Below are 22465 nucleotides of genomic sequence, written 5' to 3'. Positions count from 1 at the left end.
ATGATACTCATTTAGCAATTAATTAAATGCAGCACTTCACCAGTTCTGCTTGCTGTTTGGAAGTGTTGTTCCAAGTCCTGTATTAAACATCCCAGGAGCCCTGGTATTGCCATGGGAGAGCAATCGATGACTTTCTTTTTAGTGGTCATTGAGTACAAGCTCTGCACTACTCCACGGGTATAGGAGAGGCTCTCCCTCTCACGGAGCTTACAGCTCCACTGGGGACACTGCAGGACACACATTTGAAGTCTTACAAGCGAGAAAATGGTCTAAAATGAAACACGTGGCACGGAGAAGAAGTATTCGGTGTGTGAATTAAAGGAGTCTGGGCGCAGAAGAGTCATGGACTTGAAGTCCTCTCAAGTTGGGACTTGAGATGGTCCTGAAGTGTGGGAAGGCATCCTGATGAGAGGAGAGGAGAAGAGAAAGAGGTGGCAGAGAGGGAAGAGGAGGGGAGGGGAGGGAATGGCATTCTGGAAGATCAGAGGCACACACAACAGCAAGAGCGAAGCCCCCACTGGAGGTGAGTGAGCAGATCAGCCAAGCGAGAGCGAAGGCCCAAAGTAGGTATCAGTGGGACGAAGACTGAGGTTAGGACGGGAAGAGAAGGCCCTGAATGGGTAGCTTAAACATTTGCACTTGATCCAATGAATAGTCTGTAGGATGAAATGAAAGCTCACTCCTAGAGAGCTCTCAAGATGGGAAAGATTCAAATTCACTTCTGCCTAACTAAAGGTGGGAACATGGAATCTCTCGTGAGATTTTTCTGGTCTAAGTACAAAAAGCATGACATCACACCCAGGTCCCTAGTGTCACTGGCTGACAGGACCCATCTGCTACCCAGCTCATACCAGTCTGCTTTCTTCTTTCTGCTTGTAGCTCTTGCTTTGATCTTCCTCACTCTCTTTCTTCCCATCTAAATATTCTCCAAGTGCTTCCCTGCGATGGGAGAAAGTAGAGAAACTAAAGTTATTTCTAGTATGTGGATTCTATATTTAGAGTTTCCATAGTGCATGATACCATATACGAAAATATATCCCATATGGATAAAAATTTAAATATTAAAAAAAACACAATCATAAAAACACTAGAAGTAAATACAGGAGAGAACCCATCTTAGAATAAGACCAAAGCTAGAAAAAAAAAAATTGAGAGGCTTTACTTTTTAAAATTTAAAATTCTTCTCCTTGAATCAAGGGATAAAACTTGACAAAACACTGCCATCTAGAAAATAGAACAGGCTCCTTCAAATCAATATAAAAAAGACAAAATACCAATTAGAAAAACTGGCAAAGGATGTGGACAGACAACTTACAGAAGAAATACAACAGGCAAATAGACATTTGGAAATGCATTCAACTTCACATAGAACCTGAGAAATGAAATTGAGAAGCCCGTGAGGTATCATTATTCTCCATACCAGACAAGAAAAGATTTAAAAGCTTGATAATAGGATGCCTGGGTGGCTCAGTGAGTTAAGCGTCTGCCTTTGGCTCAGGTCATGGTCCCAGGGTCCTGGGATCGAGCCCCACATCAGGCTCCCTGCTCAGTGGGGAGCCTGCCACTCCCCCTGCTTGTGTGTTCATTCCCTCTCTCTCTCTGACAAATAAATAAAAAAAAAAAAATCTTTTAAAAATAAATAAATAAATAAATAAGGGGCGCCTGGGTGGCTCAGTCATTAAGCGTCTGCCTTCGGCTCAGCATGGGGCTCCCTGCTCCGCGGGAAGCCTGCTTCTCCCTCTCCCACTCCCCCTGCTTGTGTTCCCTCTCTTGCTGTGTCTCTGTCAAATAAATAAATAAAATCTTTAAATAAATAAATACATACATACATAAATAAAAGATTGATAATATCAGGTGTGGGCCAGGTGTGGGTGCCTAACTATTCACACCACTCCACAAGAGGACTCCCAGGACTGCCTTAGGAAAAATGAAACCATCATGTTATGACCTCATTCACAGTGCAACAAGCAGATCTCTCTGCCTCATTCTTTCTTGCTTTTTTTCTAATACTGACTTCCGTTTCCACTCCCTTTGTTCAAAGTTCAGCACCGCTCTACAGCATTTTTGACATGTGAAGTGGAGTTACCACCACCCCCCACTTCAAATCTAACCAAAACCCCATTTTCTTTCTTGTCATTTCATGCACTTCCGTATTCTTAGTCAATCTATTCTTTGCCATTACTAAGAGAACTAAGTGTTCCGTTTGACTCGATCTTCCGACATTGCCAGGTTCATGGTTTTCCCACTATCACACAAAATGCACTCTTTCTCTTGACTTTCTACTTTGACCACCAATTAAGGAACCAACTCTATCTAAATAATCCCTCCAGTTGCTCCATTTCCTGGAGCAAAGACCAGTTCTTCAGAAAGAGAAAGAACTCTTATTAACCTAGTTTTCACTTGAACCCCACTGCTGCCTTTTACTTATCATTTCTGACCTTCCTAGCACTGCACTGTCCAACTGTCCAAGAAAGGGAGCCACTAACCACAAGTGGCTGATCCAAACTGAAATGCCCTGTGAGTCTAAAATGCAAACTACATGGATTTTGGAAGACTTTGAATGAAAAAAAAAGCAAAATATCTCAATATAATTCATACTGATTACATGTTAAAATAATATTTTTATATAGTGGGTTAAATAAAATAAGTGACAAAATTAGTTTCACCTACTTTGTTTACTTGAACGGGGCGACTAAAAATTTGTTGTCTTGTTTTGTTTTGCTTGCTGACCTAGCCTATTCCCCAAAGGAGTCATCCCCAAAGAGACTTCTCCCTCCTCAGGTTTGAGCTGAGTCCCTCTTTCGGGAAACTGCTTCCTCGGGGCCCCCACCCTTGCCGTCTCAATGGAGCCTCCATCTTCTTGAATACCCCACCTCCTGACCAATCAAAGTCCCTTCTTGGGATTTAAAAACTGGGCACTTCATGGATTGTTTGGCTGGATTTCAGGTTCTGGGTTAGAAATCATCTTCCTTCAGAATTTTGAGGGTATTGCTGCAGTGTCTTCTACCGTCCAGTGGCTGTTTCAAAACCCTGAAGTCACTCTGTTTCTTAATCCTTTCCTTGGACGTGACCATTGTTCTCACTCTAGAAACTTGTAGGTCCCTTCTCCTGGCTCTCGGTGCCCTTGAAGCCGCTGTCTTGGCCCCTGCAGCCAATTTAGTAGTCTTTGAGTTTTAGCAAGCACTTTTAGCCCACGTGATGGATTAACTAAACCCTTCTTTGTGTATCTATAGATGATGCATTGCATTGTTTCCTAGAAAGACTCCAGACCAAACTCTCTTGCACAACTTCCCCCGCTCCCCCCCCCCCCGCCATCCCGCCCCACGCAGCAATACTCAACCTCTAAGCACCAGGATAACAAGTGTAGCTGGCACCACTGAGTCTGCATGCAATCAAGAAGGGTTAAAGACCACTGTCCTCCCTTTTTACTGATTAACTGCCCTAAAGTTTCTGTAAAAATCTTCGGGCCAGGCAGAAACCTCGGGGTTGGTTTTTGGACAAGAGTCCGCCTTCTCCATCACAATTCCGGACTTCAAGCCCTATTACAAAGCTGTAATCATCAAGACAGTATGGTACTGGCACAAAAACAGACACATAGATCAATGGGACAGAATAGAAAACCCAGAAATGGACCCGCAACTCTATGGTCAACTAATCTTCAACAAAGCAGGAAAGAATGTCCAATGGAAAAAAGACAATCTCTTCAACAAATGGTGTTGGGAAAATTGGATAGCCATATGCAGAAGAATGAAACTGGACCATTTCCTTACACCACACACAAAAATAGACTCAAAATGGATGAAAGACCTAAATGTGAGGCAGGAATCCATCAAAATCCTTGAGGAGAACACAGGCAGCAACCTCTTCGACCTCAGGTGCAGCAACTTCTTCCTAGAAACATCGCCAAAGGCAAGGGAAGCAAGGGCAAAACTGAACTATTGGGACTTCATCAAGATAAAAAGCTTTTGCACAGCAAAGGAAACAGTCAACAAAACCAAAAACAACCGACAGAATGGGAGAAGATATTTGCAAATGACATCTCAGATAAAGGGCTAGTATCCAAAATCTATAAAGAACTTATCAAACTCAACACCCAAAGAACAACTAATCCAATCAAGAAATGGGCAGAAGACATGAACAGACATTTCTGCAAAGAAGACATCCAAATGGCCAACAGACACATGAAAAATGGTCAACATCACTTGGTGTCAGGGAAATACAAATCAAAACCTCAATGAGATACCACCTCACACCAGTCAGAATGGCTAAAATTAACCACTCAGGAAATGACAGATGTTGGCAGGGATGTGGAGAAAGGGGAACCCTCTTACACTGTTGGTGGGAATGCAAGCTGGTGCAGCCACTCTGGAAAACAGTATGGAGGTTCCTCAAAAAGTTTAAAATAGAGCTACTCTACAACTCGGCAATTGCACTACCGGGTATTTACCCCAAAGATATAAATGTAGTGATCCAAAGGGGCACGTGCACCCCAATGTTTATAGCAGCAATGTCCACAATAGCCGAACAATGGAAAGAGTCTAGATGTCCATCAACAGATGAATGGATAAAGATGTGATACACACACACACACACACACACACACACACACACACACACATATACACAATGGAAAATTATGCAGCCATCAAAAAAACGAAATCTTGCCATTTGCAACGATGTGGATGGAACTAGAGGGTATTATGCTAAGCGAAATAAGTCAATCAGAGAGAGGTATGTATCATATGATCTCATTGATATGAGGAATTCTTAATCTCAGGAAATAAACTGAGGGTTGCTGGAGTGCAGGGGGGTGGGAAGGATGGGGTGGCTGGGTGATGTCTATTGGGGAGGGTATGTGCTATGGTGAGCGCTGTGAATTGTGTAAGACTGATGAATCACAGACCTGTACCTCTGAAACAAATAATACATTATATGTTAAAAAAAAAAAAAAAGAAGATAGTAGGAAGGGAAAAATGAAGGGTGGGAAATTGGAGGGGGAGACGAACCATGAGAGACTATGGACTCTGAGAAACAAACTGAGGGTTCTAGAGGGGAGGGGGGTGGGGGGATGGGTTAGCCTGGTGATGGGTATTAAAGAGGGCACGTACTGCATGGAGCACTGGGTGTTATACACAAACAATGAATCATGGAACACTACATCAAAAACTAATGATATAGGTGCTCTTCCTTTCCAACCAGGGCCCGGCAGAATGGCTCCCGTGAAGAAGGGTGGCGAGAAGAAGAAGGGCCATTCTGCCATCAACGAAGTAGTGACCAGAGAATACACCATCAACATTCACAAGCGCATCCATGGAGTGGGTTTCAAGAAGCGTGCCCCTCGGGCACTCAAAGAGATCCGGAAATTTGCCATGAAGGAGATGGGAACTCCAGATGTGCTCATTGACACCAGGCTCAACAAAGCTGTCTGGGCCAAAGGAATAAGGAATGTTCCATACCGTATCCATGTGCGGTTGTCCAGAAAACGTAACGAGGATGAAGATTCACCAAACAAGCTCTACACACTGGTTACCTATGTACCTGTCACCACTTTCAAAAATCTACAAACAGTTAATGTGGATGAGAACTAATCACTGATTGTTAAATAAAGGTATAAAACTGCAAAAAAAAAAAAAACTAATGATATAATGTATGGTGATCAACATAACATAATAAAATAAAATTTAAAAAAAAAGTTGAAAATAGAGCTACCCTATGACCCAGCAATTGCACTACTGGGTATTTACCCCAAAGATACAAATATAGTGACCCAAAGGGGCACCTGCACCCCAATGTTCATAGCAGCAATGTCCACAATAGCCAAACTATGGAAAGAGCCCAGATGTCCATCAACAGAAGAATGGATAAAGAATATGTGGTATATATATACAATGGAATATTACTCAGCCATCAAAAAAACGAAATCTTGCCATTTGCAATGACTTGGATGGAACTAGAGGGTATTATGCTAAGCAAAAGAAGTCAATCAGAGAAAGGTAAGTATCACATGATCTCACTGATATGAGGATTTTGAGAAACAAGACAGAGGATCATAGGGGAAGGGAGGGAAAAATGAAACAAGACGAAACCAGAGAGGGAGACAAACATAAGAGACTCTTAATCTCAGGAAACAAACTGAGCGTGGCTCGAGTGGAGGGGGGTGAGGGGGATGGGGTGTCTGGGTGATGGACATTGGGGAGGGTATGTACTTTGGTGAGCGCTGTGAAATGTGTAAGACTGATGAGCACAGACCTGTACCCCTGAAACGAATAGTACATTATATGTTAATTAAAAAAAAAAAAGAGTCCGCCTTCTCCCCAGCTGGCTGATCCCCTGAATAAAGCTCATATTCCTTTCCAATCAAAACTCGCCTCTCGAGTATTGGCTTTCCGAGCAATGGGCAGCCGAACTTGGGTTTTTCAATAACACTCTGAACTTTCTCAATGGTGTGGCTACGGGTGGGTCTACTTTCATCCATTGGGCTGAACATTTTCAGTTGGGTGTTCCCCCCAAGCAGGAAACTCATGAGCTTCAGTTCTGATCAATTTTCTTGAATACTTCCAGTGATAATTTCCTCCCCTCTGTTTGCTCTGCCCTTTCTTTATGGATCTAGAAAGGAGAGATGAGCTCTCCTAGACTGGTCCTCTAATTTTGAAAAATCTTTTTCTCTCCTAGTTTCTGTTTTTCTTTTTGCTCTACCTTCTATGTGACTCCATGACCTTTATTTCCTAACCCTTCTACGGTTTTCCATTTTTATCATATTTTTTAATTTCCAATTTTTAGTATATGTGCTGCCGAAGTGAGCACAATATTTTTTAATTTCCAAGAGCTCTATTTTGTTCTCTCACCACCCCTTTTAATAGCATCCTATTCTTGTTCTGTGGATGCAATATCATTTCTTTTTTTTCCGAGGACGGTCCAAATGAGTCTTTTAGTTGTATTACTGTTGTCTTTTCTTCCTACATAGTCTCAGGTTCCTCTAAGTTGCGTTTTGCTGTGTGTTCATTTTGGTGTCCACCTTTCATGGTAAAGACTTTCCTCAGATGTCTAGAAATCCTTGGCTACCTTGTCACCATAAGACTGAAATGCTGAAGGAAGCTCTGAATGCAAGGGTGTAGCTTGACAACAGTGAACTTCAGCGTAGGACCATCTACTTGGACCGCCTGGTGGGCAACCCTGGATGTCAGTGCCTTTGAATCCTTCCTCGGGGGCTGGTCAAATTTTCCAGAGAAACTTCAGTCTCCTGCCTGCATTGTGAAGCTCCGACTTGCCCATTTTCCCAGAAGGGGCAGAAGGACTGCAAGGTCTCAGCGGCAGTGTGCACATGGCCACAGAATCCCCTTGCTTTTAGTACAGTGTTCCTGCCTCATCTCTGCCCAGCACCCCCCAAACTGCAGATCCTCCAGTTTACTTCCTCCAAACCTCCCGTCTTTTGTGCATGGTGGGGAAAAGGTTCCTGGCATCCAGCTATTAATTTTCCCAATGCTCCTGATTTTAGCCCCTTCTTCCGCTCTACTTCCACTTGAACCTGATGCTTCCGATTTCCTGGTCTTTTGCAGATTTACTGCAGAGTAAATCAAGGGGGACTCTTGGCTTTCCTCACTACCAGTTTATATTTCCACAGTCTCGAATCTGCGAGACCATTTACCATCTGTCCTTATGCTTCCCAGCTTCCAAAATGTTGTTGCTGTTGAGTCCCTTCTGTTTTGCTTGACTTTGTGGGTTTATGTCTTTTTTATTTAATCCCCTTAAATGTCATGCTAATGGAGTTTTGATAGAGATCCAGGATAAATGTATGTGTTCCATCTGCCATCCTTACTCTGGAGTCACATCTCCAGGAATTTCACACTTCAACTGAGACAGTAGAGACTGGGATTTTCAGGAGCTTTAACCTATTAATCCTGTTCTTTATTTTTATATGACATTTGATTCTATTAACAGTTTCTTTCCTAAAAGTATACCTCAATGGCATACCGAGGCCCAAGCACTTAGGGCAGTGGGCACCAGAGGCCAACTCAAGGAACCTATAAATATTTTAAAAGGATACAGTGGACTAACAGTCTGTCTGCTTATTATTATCAACCCGTGCCAGCAACAAAACAAGGTCAGTGATAAAACACTCCTTTCTGAAAAATCTTTTGTTAATCTAAGTTCTAAACAGTTTCTGCAGCTACTGTTAATTTTTAAAAATATATATGGGGGCAACTGACTGGCTCAGTCAGAAGAACATGAGACTCTTGATCTCAGGGTTGTGAGTTCGAGCCCCACGTTGGGTGCAGAGATTACTTTAAAAAAAATCTTAAGAAAAAAATATATAGAATATATATGTAGACTTTGATACAGCACCTTTCTATGTCTTGTCCTTTAACAAGGAAGTTAATTCAGAGAACACAGAGAATACAGTTGGCCTGTGACACGCACAGACTCAACTGCACACATGTTTCGAGGACACATTTGAAATGGTTCAAATTGTCCCAGCTCACTTGGGCAAAGGGCACATCCCCAACCCCCGAGGTACTACATGTCCCAGCACAAGAGGGATTTGACAAATGGAGCACCTGGGTGGCTCAGTCGGTTGGGCGTCTGCCTTTGACTCAGGTCATAATCTCAGGGTCCTGGGATCGAGCCCTGTGTAGGGCTCTCTGCTTGGCAAGTCTGCTTCTCCCTCTCCCTCTGTGCTCTCTCTCTCTCGCTCTCTCAAATAAATAAGTAAATCTTAAAAGAAAAAAAAGAGGGATTTGACATTAACAACAGCCCAGCTATTGAAAACATGAAGAAATTGAACTCCAGTTAGTTTAGTTTAGTTCTGTCATTCTACATTTCACTCTCTAAACCTTGCAGAATTCTTTTGGAAACACTTCTTCGTGTTTTTCCTTCCTTTCCCCCCAAAAATACAGTAATGTAATTAAAAAGTATTGATCTGTTCCTGTTTTCTTGTTTCATAATGTAAATTTTACTTTTATTTTTAAAAATGTTTTCACTGGACTGGTTATATAAACAAAGTTCAATTGAAGAAAACGTTCACTGTCCGCTTTCCTTTTCAGGCTATTATTATTATTATTATTTAAGATTTTATTTATTTATTTGACAGAGAGAGACACAGCAAGAGAGGGAACATGAGCAGAGGGAGAGGGAGAGGGAGAAGCAGAACCCCAATTTGGGGCTCAATCCCAGGACCCTGGGATCATAACCTGAGGCAGACACTTAATGACTGAGCCACCCAGGTACCCCCCAGGCTATTATTATTTTAAAAACTCCCCTGCTCCGGGTGTTAAAATCATTGGGTCCCCCGCTGTACCTCATGTATTAAGTTTTCCCGCCAGCACCGCTGGCCATTCTACAGCATCTTTATATCACGGAGACAATCCTCTGTCAGCGTTTCCTTTTCCATCTGTTTCTAAATGCAGAGCTTTCCTAGGGCTTGGCATGAGCTCTCCTCTCATCTTTTTATCCTCTTTTCCAGTGTAAGTCAATCCATTCCCATGGTTTTCAATACAATCATAAGGCTGTTGACTCTCTGCACTGACCTCTCTAATCCAGAATTCTCTTCTGAGTTTCAGACCCATGTCCAACTGCCTAATGGACATCTCAGTTTTAATGTCTTCCAAAATCCAATTTCATTTAATATGTCCAAAGCCAAACTCTTGATTTCCAAATCCTCCTGCCTCACTTCCCCGTCACTGTCTTTATTATTTTAATATAAGGCACTACCATCTACCCAGCTGTTCAAGCCATTCTTGCTTTTTCCCTGTCTTTGACCAGCATATCCAAAATCAGTGAATCCAGTCAGTTAAAGCTCTAAAATATGTCTTGAGTACATCTGCTTTCTCTCCAATCCCACCAGACCAACTTCATCCCTCACCCGGACCAATGCAACTGCTTCCTAACTGGTCTCCTTAATTACACTTCTGGCTTCTCCAAGCCATTCCCTCAAAGAGCAATCAGAGCGATCTCAACATACTTAGACATTTGAGAAACTCCCACATTAAGTCCTTGGCCTGTGGGTAAGAGTTATCATGGCAGGGAAGGCCAAATAGACATCTCTAAAACTGCACCTGATTACATAAAAACAATCACAAACGGGGGAGGGGGCAGGGATTAGTGTCACCCTTAAGGATCTCAAGGATACAGGAGGGGTGGTCCCTATCAAGTCTCCATTTAAATCACGGGTCTGGCCCCTGCAAAAACTGGAAAGGATCTGAGAAAATGATGATCAATACCTCAAGCTCAACCAAGGAGTAACCCTGATTGCTGCTGCCATGCAAGTGTGGTATCTTTGCTAGAGCAGATTGGAGTGGTCTGAGTACATACAAGGTGGCTGCTGACTGGGCCAAATGTGTTATTTTCTACCTCAATCACAAAAAAGGATCAGGAAGCTCACATTTACATGCAACAGATAGTAATGTATATTCATATAACCCGCACACTTACAGAGTCATGTTAATTCTCCTGATATCGGTCAAAATACAGTCTGACAAGATCAGGACCATCTGGATATCCCACAGAACATCACATTGTTCCATTACATCAGATTGGCCTGGGAGCCAAATACGACCCACCTGTTTTTGTAGGGCTCACAAGCAAAGAATGATTTTTACATTTTTTAATGGTTAAAAAAAAAAGATCAGCTGACTGGGCAGAGCACAAAGGATTTTTAGGGCAGTGAAACTATTCTGTATGGTACTATAATGGTGGATACATGTCATTACATATTTGTCAAAATCCATAGAACACCACGAGTGAATCATGATGTAAACTATGAACTCAGGGTGATGATGTGTCAACTAGGTTTCATCATTTGTACTAAATGTACCACTCTGGAGGGTGCTGATAGTGGGACAGGCTGTGCACGTGTGGGGGGCAGTATTGGGAAATCTCTGTACTTTCCACTCAGTTTTGCTGCGAACCTAAAACTTCTCTAAAAAGTGAATTCAGAAAACAAGGTCAAAATATGAGGAATATTTTGTGATGCATGAACATTATACGACATTCAAATCTCAGTGTCCATAAGTAAAGTTTTGTTGGAACATAGCCACACCACTCTGGGCCCCTTGTGTCCAATGACCAGAAGACAAGAAGTCACCATCTTGGTAGGGTAGCTGACCCTGGCCAGCAGGACAAGGTATAAATGCTGTTACACAGTGAGGGTGTTTGAGGAATTCAGAAGATCGTGCAGGTGCCTCTTGGTACCCTGTATGACAGCCCACTGTGTCTGTGAATGGACAGGCGCAACAACAACCTTGGCCTGAGAAGGGTACGGTTATCAGTCTCAGACCCTTCAGGAATGAAGGTTTGTGTCATACAACCAGATAAGCCACTGAGACCAGCAGAAGTGACAGCTAAAGCCCGCTGCAGAACGGCTTGTGGAAGGAAGTTAGGTTGGGATGGAAGAAGGAAAAAAGACCTCTGAGGGGAGGTCAAGGATGGCCTGTGTCTTCAGTGTATTGCTCGTAGTGCATGGCACAGCAGGCCCTCAATAAAAGCGCTGAAGGGACTATTATTTCCGTCTTTGACTTTACAAGTTGTTGAATGTTTTCATATCCCATACTTTGCTTGAACCTTCCGGAAGAAATTTTTCCTATCTCACCGCCTACCTTTTCGCTCACACACGGGGCTCCCCGGCCGCTCCCCTCAGAGTCTCCCGCCCGGGGAAGGCGCCCGCCTCGTCCCCGCCCTGCGTCGCCGGTACCCGGCGCGCTCCGCTGCGGACCCGCCCAGATACCCCCCCTCCCCCGCTCACCGCCTGCGGGCTTCCAGGCGCGCCGCGATGCGGAGGCGCCGGGCCTGGATCCGCTCCTGAGGGTTGTCAGAATGTATGGACGGCCCGAGAATCGGGGTGGACAAGTGTTCCTCCTCCTTCTCCTCCAGGACCCCCAGGGGTCCCGGCGGGTTCATGACAGACAGTGCCTCCCGCCCCAGGCAGCTCCGCCCGGACCACCTGCCAGACCACCGCCCGGTTGCTAACAACAAGCCGTTGCCAGGGAAAGGCAGTCACCTGACCGGCAGCTGGCGTGCGCGCGCGCACACAGCACCTCAGGAGAGAGAATGCGACTTAGGCTCTACCTTCGCGGGGTGAAAATGACATCAGTTTCATTCAGCACTGTGCAAATAGCGCCTAGCATAATCCTTAGTATGTAGTAAGTGCACAACCAGTGTTTGCTGAATGAAAGAAATGTACCTAGATGTATCTGTATGCTCACTGCAGTTATTTGTAATATTAAAAAACTGGTATGACCTCCAAAATCCATCAATAGGGGAACTGATAAAGCTTTCATGGGATGGAAAACAATGCAGCAACTAAGAATGGATCTGACCTAGAGAGAGATTAAGATGTATCAAACGAAGAAGAGATGTAACACAATGTGTAGAGTGTGATCCAAGTTCTATTGTAAATATATCTAGTATATAGGGAAGAAAAATGAACAGAAAATAAGGCTGATATCAAAGAAGTTACTGCCTGTGTTCTCTTCTAGGATCTTTATGGTTTCAGATCTCACATTTAGGTCTTTAATCCATTTTTAATTTATTTTTGTGTATGGTTTAAGAAAGTGGGCCAGTTTTCCCAACATCATTTGTTGAATAGATTTCTTTTTCCCACTGGATATTCTTTCCTGCTTTGTTGAAGATTAATTGACCGTAGAGTTGTGAGTTCATTTATGGGTTTTCTATTCTGTTCCACTGATCTATGTGTCTCTTTTTGTGCCAGTATCATAATAGTGTTATGATCACTACAGCTTTGTACCATAACTTGGAAGTCTGGAATTGTGATGCCTCCAGCTTTGCCTTGCTTTTTCAAGGTTGCTTTGGCTATTCGGAGTCTTTTGTGGTTCCATACAAATTTGGGGATTGTTTGTTCTAGTTCTGTGAAAAATGCTGTTGGTATTTTGATAGGGATTGCATTAAATGTGTAGATTGCTTTAGGTAGTATAGACAGTTTAACAATATTTGTTCTTTCAATCCATGAGCATGTAATGTCTTTCCATTTCTTTGTGTTGTCTTCTATTTCTTTCATCAGTGTTTTATAGTTTTCAGAGTACAGATCTTTTACATCTTTGGTTTGGTTTATTCCTAGGTATCTCATTGTTTTTGGTCCAATTGTAAATGGGATTGAGTCCCTTCTGCTGCTTCATTATTGGTGTATAGAAATGCAATAGATTTCTGGGGCGCCTGGGTGGTTCCATCAGTTAAACATCTGACTCTTGATTTTGGCTCAGGTCATGATCTCAGGGTTGTGAGATCAAGCCCCGTGTCGGGCTCTGAGCTGGACATGGAACCTGCTTAAGATTCTCTCTCACTCTCCCTCGGCCTCTACCCCCGCTCCCTCTCTAAAAAAAAAAAAAGAAAGAAAAAGAAATGCAAGATTTCTGTACATTGATTTTGTATCCTGCGTGTTGTATGCAAGTACACTATATTTTTACACCTGAAACTAATAGTACACTGTATGTTAACTGACTGGAATTTAAATAAAAAATAAAAAACCAAAGGGATACATACATCCCGATGTTTACAGCAGGACTATCTACAATAGCCAGATTATGGAAACAGCCCAAGTGTCTGTCCCATCTACTGATGAATGGATAAAGAAGACGTGTGTATACACACACACACACACACACACACACACACAGGAATATTACACAGCCATAAAAAAAAGAATGAAATCTTGCCATTTGCAGCAACATGGATGGAGCTCAAGTATTATGTCAGAAAGACAAATACTGTATGATTTCATTCACATGTGGAATTTAAGAAACAAAACAAACAAGCAAAGGGGGGGGAAAGAGAGAGGTAAACCAAGAAACAGACTCTTAACTATAGAGAACAAACTGATAGTCATCAGAGGGGAGGTCAGTAGAGTGATGGATGAAATAGGTGATGGGGATTAAGAAGGGCACTTGTGATGAGCACGGGGTGTTGTATTCAAGTGTTGAATCACTTATATTGTACACTGCATGTCAACTAACTGGACTTCAAATAAAAACTTGGGGAAAAGAATTAAACTATAGAAATTAAATTAATATCCGTTATTTCCCAAATTTACATGGTTTTAGTAAAGCTTTTGATTTGGGGGAAAAAAACACAAAGTAGTTGGTATCTCTGGGTGTGGGTCTATGGGTGGTTTTTATTTTCTAGTCTACAAAAACTTTACAAATAACACAAATCACTTTTGATGTAATAAAAAAATAAAGTTTATTTTTTTTAAAGAGTGGTGACAGGAGTTCCTGAAGAGACTGCAGCAGGCAAATGTCACAGGTGAGAGGGATTTGGGGGTGGGTTGTAGGTGTAGGTCTACCTTGATGATCCACAAACATCCAGCGTCTGGTCCTCACTGGTAGGCAATACTCCAAAAAGTAGAGCTGCTTTGGAGAATTGACTTACACTAATAAGCTCACGAAAGAACAAGAGGATACCCTAATTTGAGCAGGAAACTACAACTGACACACAAGCATGTGTATGTATGACCTGTGACCAGCACATGTCTGTGGATAATCTACAAAGGAAATCAAACTATAATTGGCAAGTTTCTTGATGTTGTACGACTGACTGCAATGAACTGAGGGGCCCACAGTGGGTATAACTTGCCACAAAGACTCAACAGTCCTTCCATCCCATCCCTGGGTAAGTTTGGGATGATAAACGCAAACCCTTCTGGATATATGGGCTTTCTCTGCTATGCTACAGGCTCGCCATCTACCTTCAGTATATAGCCTTTTTCCAGAAAAATGATACACTGACTAGATTTTAGTATATTAAGTCAAGTCACATACTTAATTCCACATCCGTAAGATTACACCAAATCATCTTAATTGGGGTTTGGGAATTCATCAAACATTTACATAATTTCTTGGCTTATTCCTGTCTCCCAAATTTGTGTGAATTTTACTAATAGATTCTCAGAAGGCAATCTTCTTTTACTCATTTCAAGTTAGTTTTAGAACTTCCTCACCCATCATCTTCATGTATTGACTACCAAAGGTACAAAGGACGGAGCAGGAAAGGGAAGGAAGAAGGGAAGTGTCAAGAGTAGGTCATAAGGCTTAGGGAAGGGTTCAAAGTTATTAGTAGAAACCGAGGACCTACCTTAGACCACACACTGTGCTAAATACCTCCTTGCATCACTCATAGCACATATGCATGACTGCGGTAATATTACTAATCCCATTATACAGGTGAAGAAACTGAGGCTCAGAAAAAAATAAGTAACTTGCCCCAGGTTGAAGCTTGCCAGGCTGAACATGACTAAGAAACAGTCATGGCATTAAAAGCTTGGGAGGTCTTGAGAAACTTTCAGAATGAAAGCAAAAAGAAAAAATGGAAGGAGCAGACATCAATTTTTCTTTCAGGAAACTTGTGAGCAAGGAGAAAAGATGAGAGCAGGAAGAAGAGCAGGACATTTTGGAGGCACGCGTCTACGTGTGGACAGACCCAAGCTGCTTACCGAGGACGCACCTGCTATGCCGTCAGGCACTCTCTCGGTGTTGGAGGTCTGCAGACAGAAGGGCAGGGATGACTGCTAGGGCAACCAAGAGGCTGGGAGGGACAGGGGATTATGAGCACACTGCTGGAGAACTAGCCTGGGTCACAATACGGACATTTTCTCCTCACCTTCTTCAAACCTGTTACAGAAAAAAAAATTAAATGCCTGCTGCCAGAGATCAATTCTGATGTAAAAGACAGGAAATATTCTCAGAAGCAATGTTAGAAAATACGAGGTTTTTCTTTTTTTAAGATTTTATTTATTTATTTGAGAGAGAGAGAGAGCGCGTGCATCGGGGGGAGGGGCAGAGGGAGAAGCAGACCCCATGCTGAGCAAGGAGCCCGATGCGGGGCTTGATCCCAGGACTCCAGGATCATGACCTGAGCCGAAGGCAGTCGCCTAACCCACTGAGCCACCCAGGTGCCTGAAAATATGAGGTTTTTCAATAAAGCTTATTGTTTAAGTGTACCAAGTGTGGCCATTCGGTTCTTGTGGAATTAGCCTGGAAAATTAACATTCTTTCTATAGGAAAATGTTTTTAAGTATGAGACAACCACTTTACAAACAACTTAAGTGTGACCCAGTTATCATTATACACTGCCCAGTACCCAGTTCTGGGGAAGTCAAGAGGAGGACATCATGAACAGCTGTTACTGCCACCTGCCTGGTACCCTGCTTTCTGAAACAAGGCACAGGATTACAGAACACCCAGGAGCAAGCAGGCTGATCGGTTTTTTGGTTTTTGTTTTTTTTTTTAAGATTTTATTTATTTGAGAGAGGGAGAGAAAGAGAGAAAATGAGTGGGGGGAGGGGCAGAGGGAGAAGCAGGCTCCCCACAGAGCAGGGAGCCTCACTGGGGGCTCCATCCCGGGACCCTGAGAGCACGACCTTAGCCAAAGGCAGACGCTTAACTGAGCCACCCAGGCACCCCGGGCTGATCGTTCTTTAAACAAAACGAAAAACCATTTAATGTTTTGCTCTAAAATAATGAATAACTCTGAGACAAGTGGCTGGACATTATTTTTCTCCTCCTAGCTCCCTCCCCTCTTGTAATTACCAAGGAAAAACAAAGACGACAATCCGAAAACAGTTAAAAGGATTTAAAAATTATTTACTTTTTACTTTTATTACAATAAATATTTATCAATAATAGAATTAAACAATTTTAAATTAAAACCTACTGCATTCCTTTTGGGGTTCACAGCAGCAGAAATAAACATAAATCCAGTTGAAAGGGCAAGGCTTCCAGAATCCAGTGGCAAGAAACAGTCAGGTCTTGATTATCTGGGCTACCAACAGGGAACAGTACTACCAATGATGCAAAAGTAACGGTGAAATGCATAGTTGTAATCTATTTGGCCATCAAATTATCTAAGATTTCACAACACTGCAGCTAAGGAATTTAAGCAAGTTATGAAGCCCCATTTCTGGAAGGGCTAGGTTTTTTTCCCCCACTGAGCCCTTCAGCACAACTGTTCCCAAGCTGCCCTCGGGCCAGGAATGGGCTACATCATCGTTCAGAGCCAGAAGCCTCAAATCCGGTGGAAGCAGCTATCTTTCTCACTCACAATCCCTGGTGAAAGGGAAACAGAAAGCGACATATTTCAAGGGCCTTCCTTGGGGATGGAGATGAACTGCAAATAGGAAAGACTGTGGTTCCAGATAAGAGGCTTCACAGAGTTATGGGCTCCATGCTAAGTCAACAAGAAGAGAACAATCTAATGAGGGCTTACCATTTTACAGATAATCAAGAGTAGACTGCATGTATAAATGAATATATCATACATATAATGCAGAAAATATGTGTACATATTGAATATGTATATACACACACACCACACATAACCAGATAAAATAAATGCTACGTTATTTACTATGAACACAGCAAGTTCTAGAAAGGCCAATTGTGAATATGCTCAATTAAACTACTTGAAAGAGAAAATGAAAGATTTTGTGCTCCCCTTTATCTTCCACTCTAATATATCCTACTTGTCCCAAACACATTCCGGCTGCTCACATGGAGTTGTTTTCTCAGTACCTGAGAAGGAATGGAATCATCCTTTTGTTTCAGAATACTACAGAAAGCAAACTGCAATGGCCCAAGCGACACAACTCAATAATTGATTAGGCCGTGATTCCTGCCACCTCTTCTTAGTCACAGGACATGAAGCCTTACTCACAAAAGTACCAACTTCTTTTCCTACAGTTGGCTGCAAATTTAACCGATTCTATGTTGGATGGAAGGGGAAGGGGACAAGGTAGGCGGTAGGGAGTTTGCACCTGGGCAGTAATTCACTGCCTCCCCATTACCCAGAGGAAATGCTACTTTTTTTTAAAACAGTTGAAATCTGGAGTTTAGTACTGAAGACTGCTCTCTTGGCACATTTTGGAACAAGCAAGTCATTACATGTCGCTGGGACTTTGTCTCTTGAAAGCTAATATGGTAAGTTAGCAATAACCTACAAGGTTAATATTGTGGGTAGTTTTAATTAGCAGTTAAGAGTTTGATGCTAAATGATACCAGTAATTCAAACAGATTTAAAATGCAACATTCACAAGTCTTGCAAAATGAAAATTCCCCCCATAACGGGTTAATAACATCAAATACTAACTAAGCATGTCCCAAGTAAGGTCAAGAACTTACTCTCTGGAGATCAAAAGTGCTTGTCAAGAATATCAGAATCTAGAACTCATGGCAAATTGTGTATGTTTTAATAAAAAAACAAAATCAATTCTGATCTTAATTATTACCCATAGAAACTGCTCAAGAGAAGACTTTAGCCAAAGAACCATAAGGCATCCCCAGCATTTAGCCATTTCTGGTTTTTCGGGGGGGGGGGGTTCTTTTTTTTTCTTTTTTTAAGATTTTATTTTTTTAAGTAATCTTGACACTGAACATGGGGCTCGAACACACAACCTTGAGAACAAGAGTCACACACTCTACGGACTAAGCCAGCCAGGCTTCCCCACTCCTGGTATCTTGAATACTGTCTCTAAGTTTCATGTAGCATTAGGTACCATATGGCCATGATCCAATTCACAAGTTTTAAAAACAGCACCACTCTGATTTAGCCTACCTTTCTACAAATGATTCTGTGAAGAGTAAAACAATGTGAATGGGTCTGCAGAAGACCAGACAATCCTTCTGTTCTGTCCAAACGACCTTCCTATAGAGATAAGCCCTTGTTAAAATACTCTAAAATCAGTCCATGTACCATTTTCCAATTCTGGGACCCTGGCCTTTCTGACCAAATATAACACAACTTCCTCATGCAGGCCACCTGTTGAGAGGGCTACAGATGGCAGAACATCTTTTGCTTCCCTAAATATTAGCTCATTTAAGATCTGACTAAAGAGTGGGTCCCTGCTTAAAAACAACCCCCCCCCAAAAATCAGCTAGATTACTATCTCTTGCACATTTGTTTATTAAAGAGCAAAGCATATTACTAGCATGTGGATGTTTATTTTGCACTGTAAAAACACTGCAGTGAATGAGCCAATAAATCCCATTCCCATGGTTCCACACAAGGAAGAAGTTAACATGTCACCACTTTCTCCAGAAAAGCTACACAACCATGATTTACCATATACCCTAATGTAACTGCCTGCCAAAATGTCAGTCATCTGTGCCATTGTCAAAGATGAAAAGTAAATATGCAAATCACCTGGGTTACATAATTAACAAAGGAAAAATCAGAACTTTACTTAAGCTTCCTAAAATGTACAGAGCATCACACCTTCAAGTTTCACAGTGATTAGTTTAACACCGTTTTACTGTTAAAACTGTCACTTAAAATGTACATGTCAAAGTGCTTCAAATGCAGCCTACTAATTAAAATTCCTTCTGGAAGGTTCTAGTACTGGCAGCTAACTTAGGAAGGTTATTCACCCACAGTGTGTTCAAGAAAGGGCATGCTCTTTCAAAGACACCTCACAGGACAAAGAAAATCCTAATATGACCAGAAATCTCCTAGAGTACTCAATCAAGTCCAGAACCGAGGTCAAGATAAAGGCCACTCTGAAAACAGGAATCAACACAACAACCAAAGATTTCTGTATTTGTTTTTGGCTTTTTGGGGACCCAAAGTCAAAAGTTCTAGCCCATCGGGTTTACTCTGTTCCCTCTGGCACGGCCCCAGTCCTTGACATGTCAAGAAATCTAAGGCAATCCAGGAGATCGGAATGTGGCAAGACCTAGGCGCTACAAAGCAAGTGGGCGCCTCTGTCCTAGGTGTAGCAAGTCAAAAGGGAGGCTGGGTGAACAGTGAAAAGGAAGAGTTACACACAGGCTTCTAGTTAAAATACAAAGGGGAAAAGGGCCCTTTGATTCAAACACCTCCAGTTTATCTTTTTATTTTCCACAGGCTATAGAATCAAAGTCTACTTTGGAAAGCAAGTTACATTCCAAATGTTTTTTGACTGACTACAAAATAAATTCTTTGAAAACTGAACACTTGGGAACTTTTCAAATTCACATTTGAATTTGAAGTTAGTGGAGGAACAGCGATTTAAATTGTGACAATTTTAAACTCTGCACTGCACTAGGACCATTGGACACAACAGGCACCGTGCATTAAGGTGACCCCTTCCTCTCCTTCGGCGGACCTTATGCCTGCTTTTTCTTTTCCATATTCCCCCAAAGCCCAGACTTCAGGTCACGATTAATGCTCCTGGTACCTATTTAGAATTTGGGCAACTCTAGACATATACTCTTCCCCATACCTCTATATTAAAATAAATGAAATGTTGGTAGTAGTAGTAGAACATTCTAGACCATAATCAGCATGGAGATTTTTTTAAATTAGAATTTAAAATATTTTAAGCATGATATTATTAAAAGGCCAAGGACCATTTAGTTTTTCATTTGGAAGTTATTCACTCTATTACCCTTGAGACTAAAACTCATGAACTACATCTATTATGTATAAATGGAGGAATGGCAGTGTCAACTGTGACAATCTTAAACTATGTAATGCACTAAAGATCATGAATGTTAGTAAAGGATCAGAAAAGGCAGATACTCTATCCAGGTATTTTAAGGATTTTTCCATCCCATGCCCCCCTCAAATATAGAGGAATTAATTTCTGACAAGCATGAAAGGACATTTTTCATACCATAACCTGACAAGAAACTTCTCACAGGTCTAGGTAACTTTGGTCAGCAGAAACACAAAGCAAACATCTGGCCTGGCTAAGGCACTCCATCCTGACATGTACAGAAAACATGCATGTATGACCAACCATGCCATTGCTCCCCTAAAGGCAGCTCAGTGTATGCTGGGAGAAAGGCTGGGGTGGTAGACTCACCCCAAAATATCATGCATAAGCCTGAAATATCTTTTATACTTTGGAAATGTTATGGTAATTGGCATGACACAAATGCATGGACCTATTTGCAAGTAAGTCCTGCTTCAGCTGCTATATCACTACACAACAAATGGGGGCTTTCAAGATGCATTTCAAGATGGCAGACTAAACCAAAAAAAAGCAGTCCACTGAAGATTTACAAGTCCACAGTATTCTGAAACAGTTCATCACTCAGTTTCACTTTCACCTTGTTGACAGCCACCTTTCATCTAAGGGTGTCAATAAAACTATGGCATAATTCTTTACCCCTGTAGGGAAATAGGTCATGAAGTATAGGCACAAAACAATTTCAAATAAACTTGATGCAACAGAAAAAGAACAGAAAGACACTCTGATGTAAAATAGTCCCAAAAGTACAGAACATGACCCTATGCCAGAAGGGTTTTGTTTTTTTTTTTAACTATACTATGTATAAGCTGAAGAAAACCTGTGGTCCAAATTTGTCATTTTATAAACATTTCTCAGTTCTTTTCTTATATAATACAGATTAATCTCATTCTTGTGTACAAGATCAACAAAAAGGTAAAATGATTAGCTCAGAAACCTTAGAACAAACAAAGCTTTGTTCCCAGCCCAAATTACCACTTGATCCAGCTCAATTTTACAGATGACAAAGAACAAGGTCTACAAAATGAGTTACCGTTACTTAATTTGTTCATTCTCTGACCTCCATGATGGCAACTTATTAACAAACATAGAATCACTATCTGCATTTTCCAGCATCGATTTCTCACCATGTTCAGTCTCAGAAAATGTCACCGAATATACCTCAATCTTTATGAACCGTTTTTAAAAATGAGTACAGAACCATGAGTTAGCTCCTTGACTCCTCATTTCTAATAACCTGGATAACAATGATTAGGATTTACAAATTTAAAAAAACTGAAATATTACACAGTTATTTTTACAAAGCAGGAGACTGAAATTCAAAAAGGAATACACTATAATTAAATTTAACGACGGTCACATTCATAGATAAATAATGGTTAAGAATTTAATTACATATCAACACAGTGGTGCCTATTTTATCCAAGTGTAATCCATCCAAACAAAAAAGGGTTTAAGATACACTCTTCATTCAAGCACAAACCTCATTCAGTGGAAAATAAAAGAAAATCAGCAAGTAAATTTCACCACCACCAAACTAAATGGAGACAAAGTCAAAAAGATAAGATATCCACATTCATGAAAAGGTGTGATCTATAAAACAACCACATTAAAGTCAAAGGGATTTTTATGTTTGTCAGTAAACCTCAAAAATTATTCCAAGTCATATTTAAGAGAGTAGGTACTCAGTAAGGCATATATATCAGAAACTTTCTTCAGGTGGGGAAGTGGGCAAGTTAGGGAAGAAAGAATTTCTATTTCTTTATCTTGTATGAAATAAAAAACACAGCACTCTCTCCTCCATAAAAAAGAGACGGATGGACGGACGGACGGAAAGAAGAAACAAAGAAAGGAGGGAGGGAGGGAGGGAGGGAGGGAGGGAGGGAGGGAGGGAAGGAAGGAAGGAAGGAAGAAGGAAAGGAAGGAAGGAAGGAAGGAAGGAAGGAAGGAAGGAAGGAAGGAAGGAAGGAAGGAAAGGAAAGGGAAGGGAAGGGAAGGGAAGGGAAGGAAAGGAAA

General features: G+C 41.7%; 2 protein-coding genes and 1 long non-coding RNA gene across 4 annotated transcripts in view; 1 reads left to right on the top strand and 2 right to left on the bottom strand.

Annotated features, from left to right (window-relative positions):
• Positions 1-11962, bottom strand: part of DRC1 (dynein regulatory complex subunit 1) — a 40165-nt gene extending 28203 nt beyond the window's left edge. For both annotated transcript variants that reach the window (XM_025867877.2, XM_073897114.1), the window contains exons 1-2: positions 11738-11962; positions 852-939 (exon numbers count right to left, since the gene is read on the bottom strand). In XM_025867877.2, the coding sequence (XP_025723662.1) occupies positions 852-939; positions 11738-11892 (243 nt within the window). In that variant the 5' untranslated portion in view covers positions 11893-11962. The remainder of the gene's footprint in view (positions 1-851; positions 940-11737) is intronic.
• Positions 5187-5588, top strand: LOC112820842 (large ribosomal subunit protein eL31-like). The gene has a single exon (XM_073896834.1). It carries the CDS (start codon positions 5211-5213, stop codon positions 5586-5588), a length of 378 nt encoding a protein of 125 aa, XP_073752935.1. The 5' UTR covers positions 5187-5210.
• Positions 11963-14162: 2200 nt separating the features above from the next.
• On the bottom strand, positions 14163-15753 carry LOC112820843 (uncharacterized). Its single transcript, XR_003207267.2, has 2 exons — positions 15437-15753; positions 14163-14354 (listed from the first exon to the last, which is right to left on the bottom strand). It is a non-coding gene; the product is annotated as an uncharacterized lncRNA (long non-coding RNA).
• Between the last annotated feature and the right edge of the window lie 6712 nt (positions 15754-22465).

The sequence above is a fragment of the Callorhinus ursinus genome, unplaced genomic scaffold, assembly GCF_003265705.2.
Source record: "Callorhinus ursinus isolate GAN/ISIS: 27379988/994484 unplaced genomic scaffold, GSC_fseal_2.0 scaffold10, whole genome shotgun sequence".
Taxonomy (NCBI): Eukaryota; Metazoa; Chordata; class Mammalia; order Carnivora; family Otariidae; genus Callorhinus; species Callorhinus ursinus.
This window is presented reverse-complemented; position numbering and strand designations above follow the sequence as displayed.

What these genes read in the sequence shown, in the direction of transcription:
- LOC112820842 (XM_073896834.1), top strand. Translation starts at nt 5,211, where the DNA reads ATGGCTCCCGTGAAGAAGGGTGGCGAGAAGAAGAAGGGCCATTCTGCC.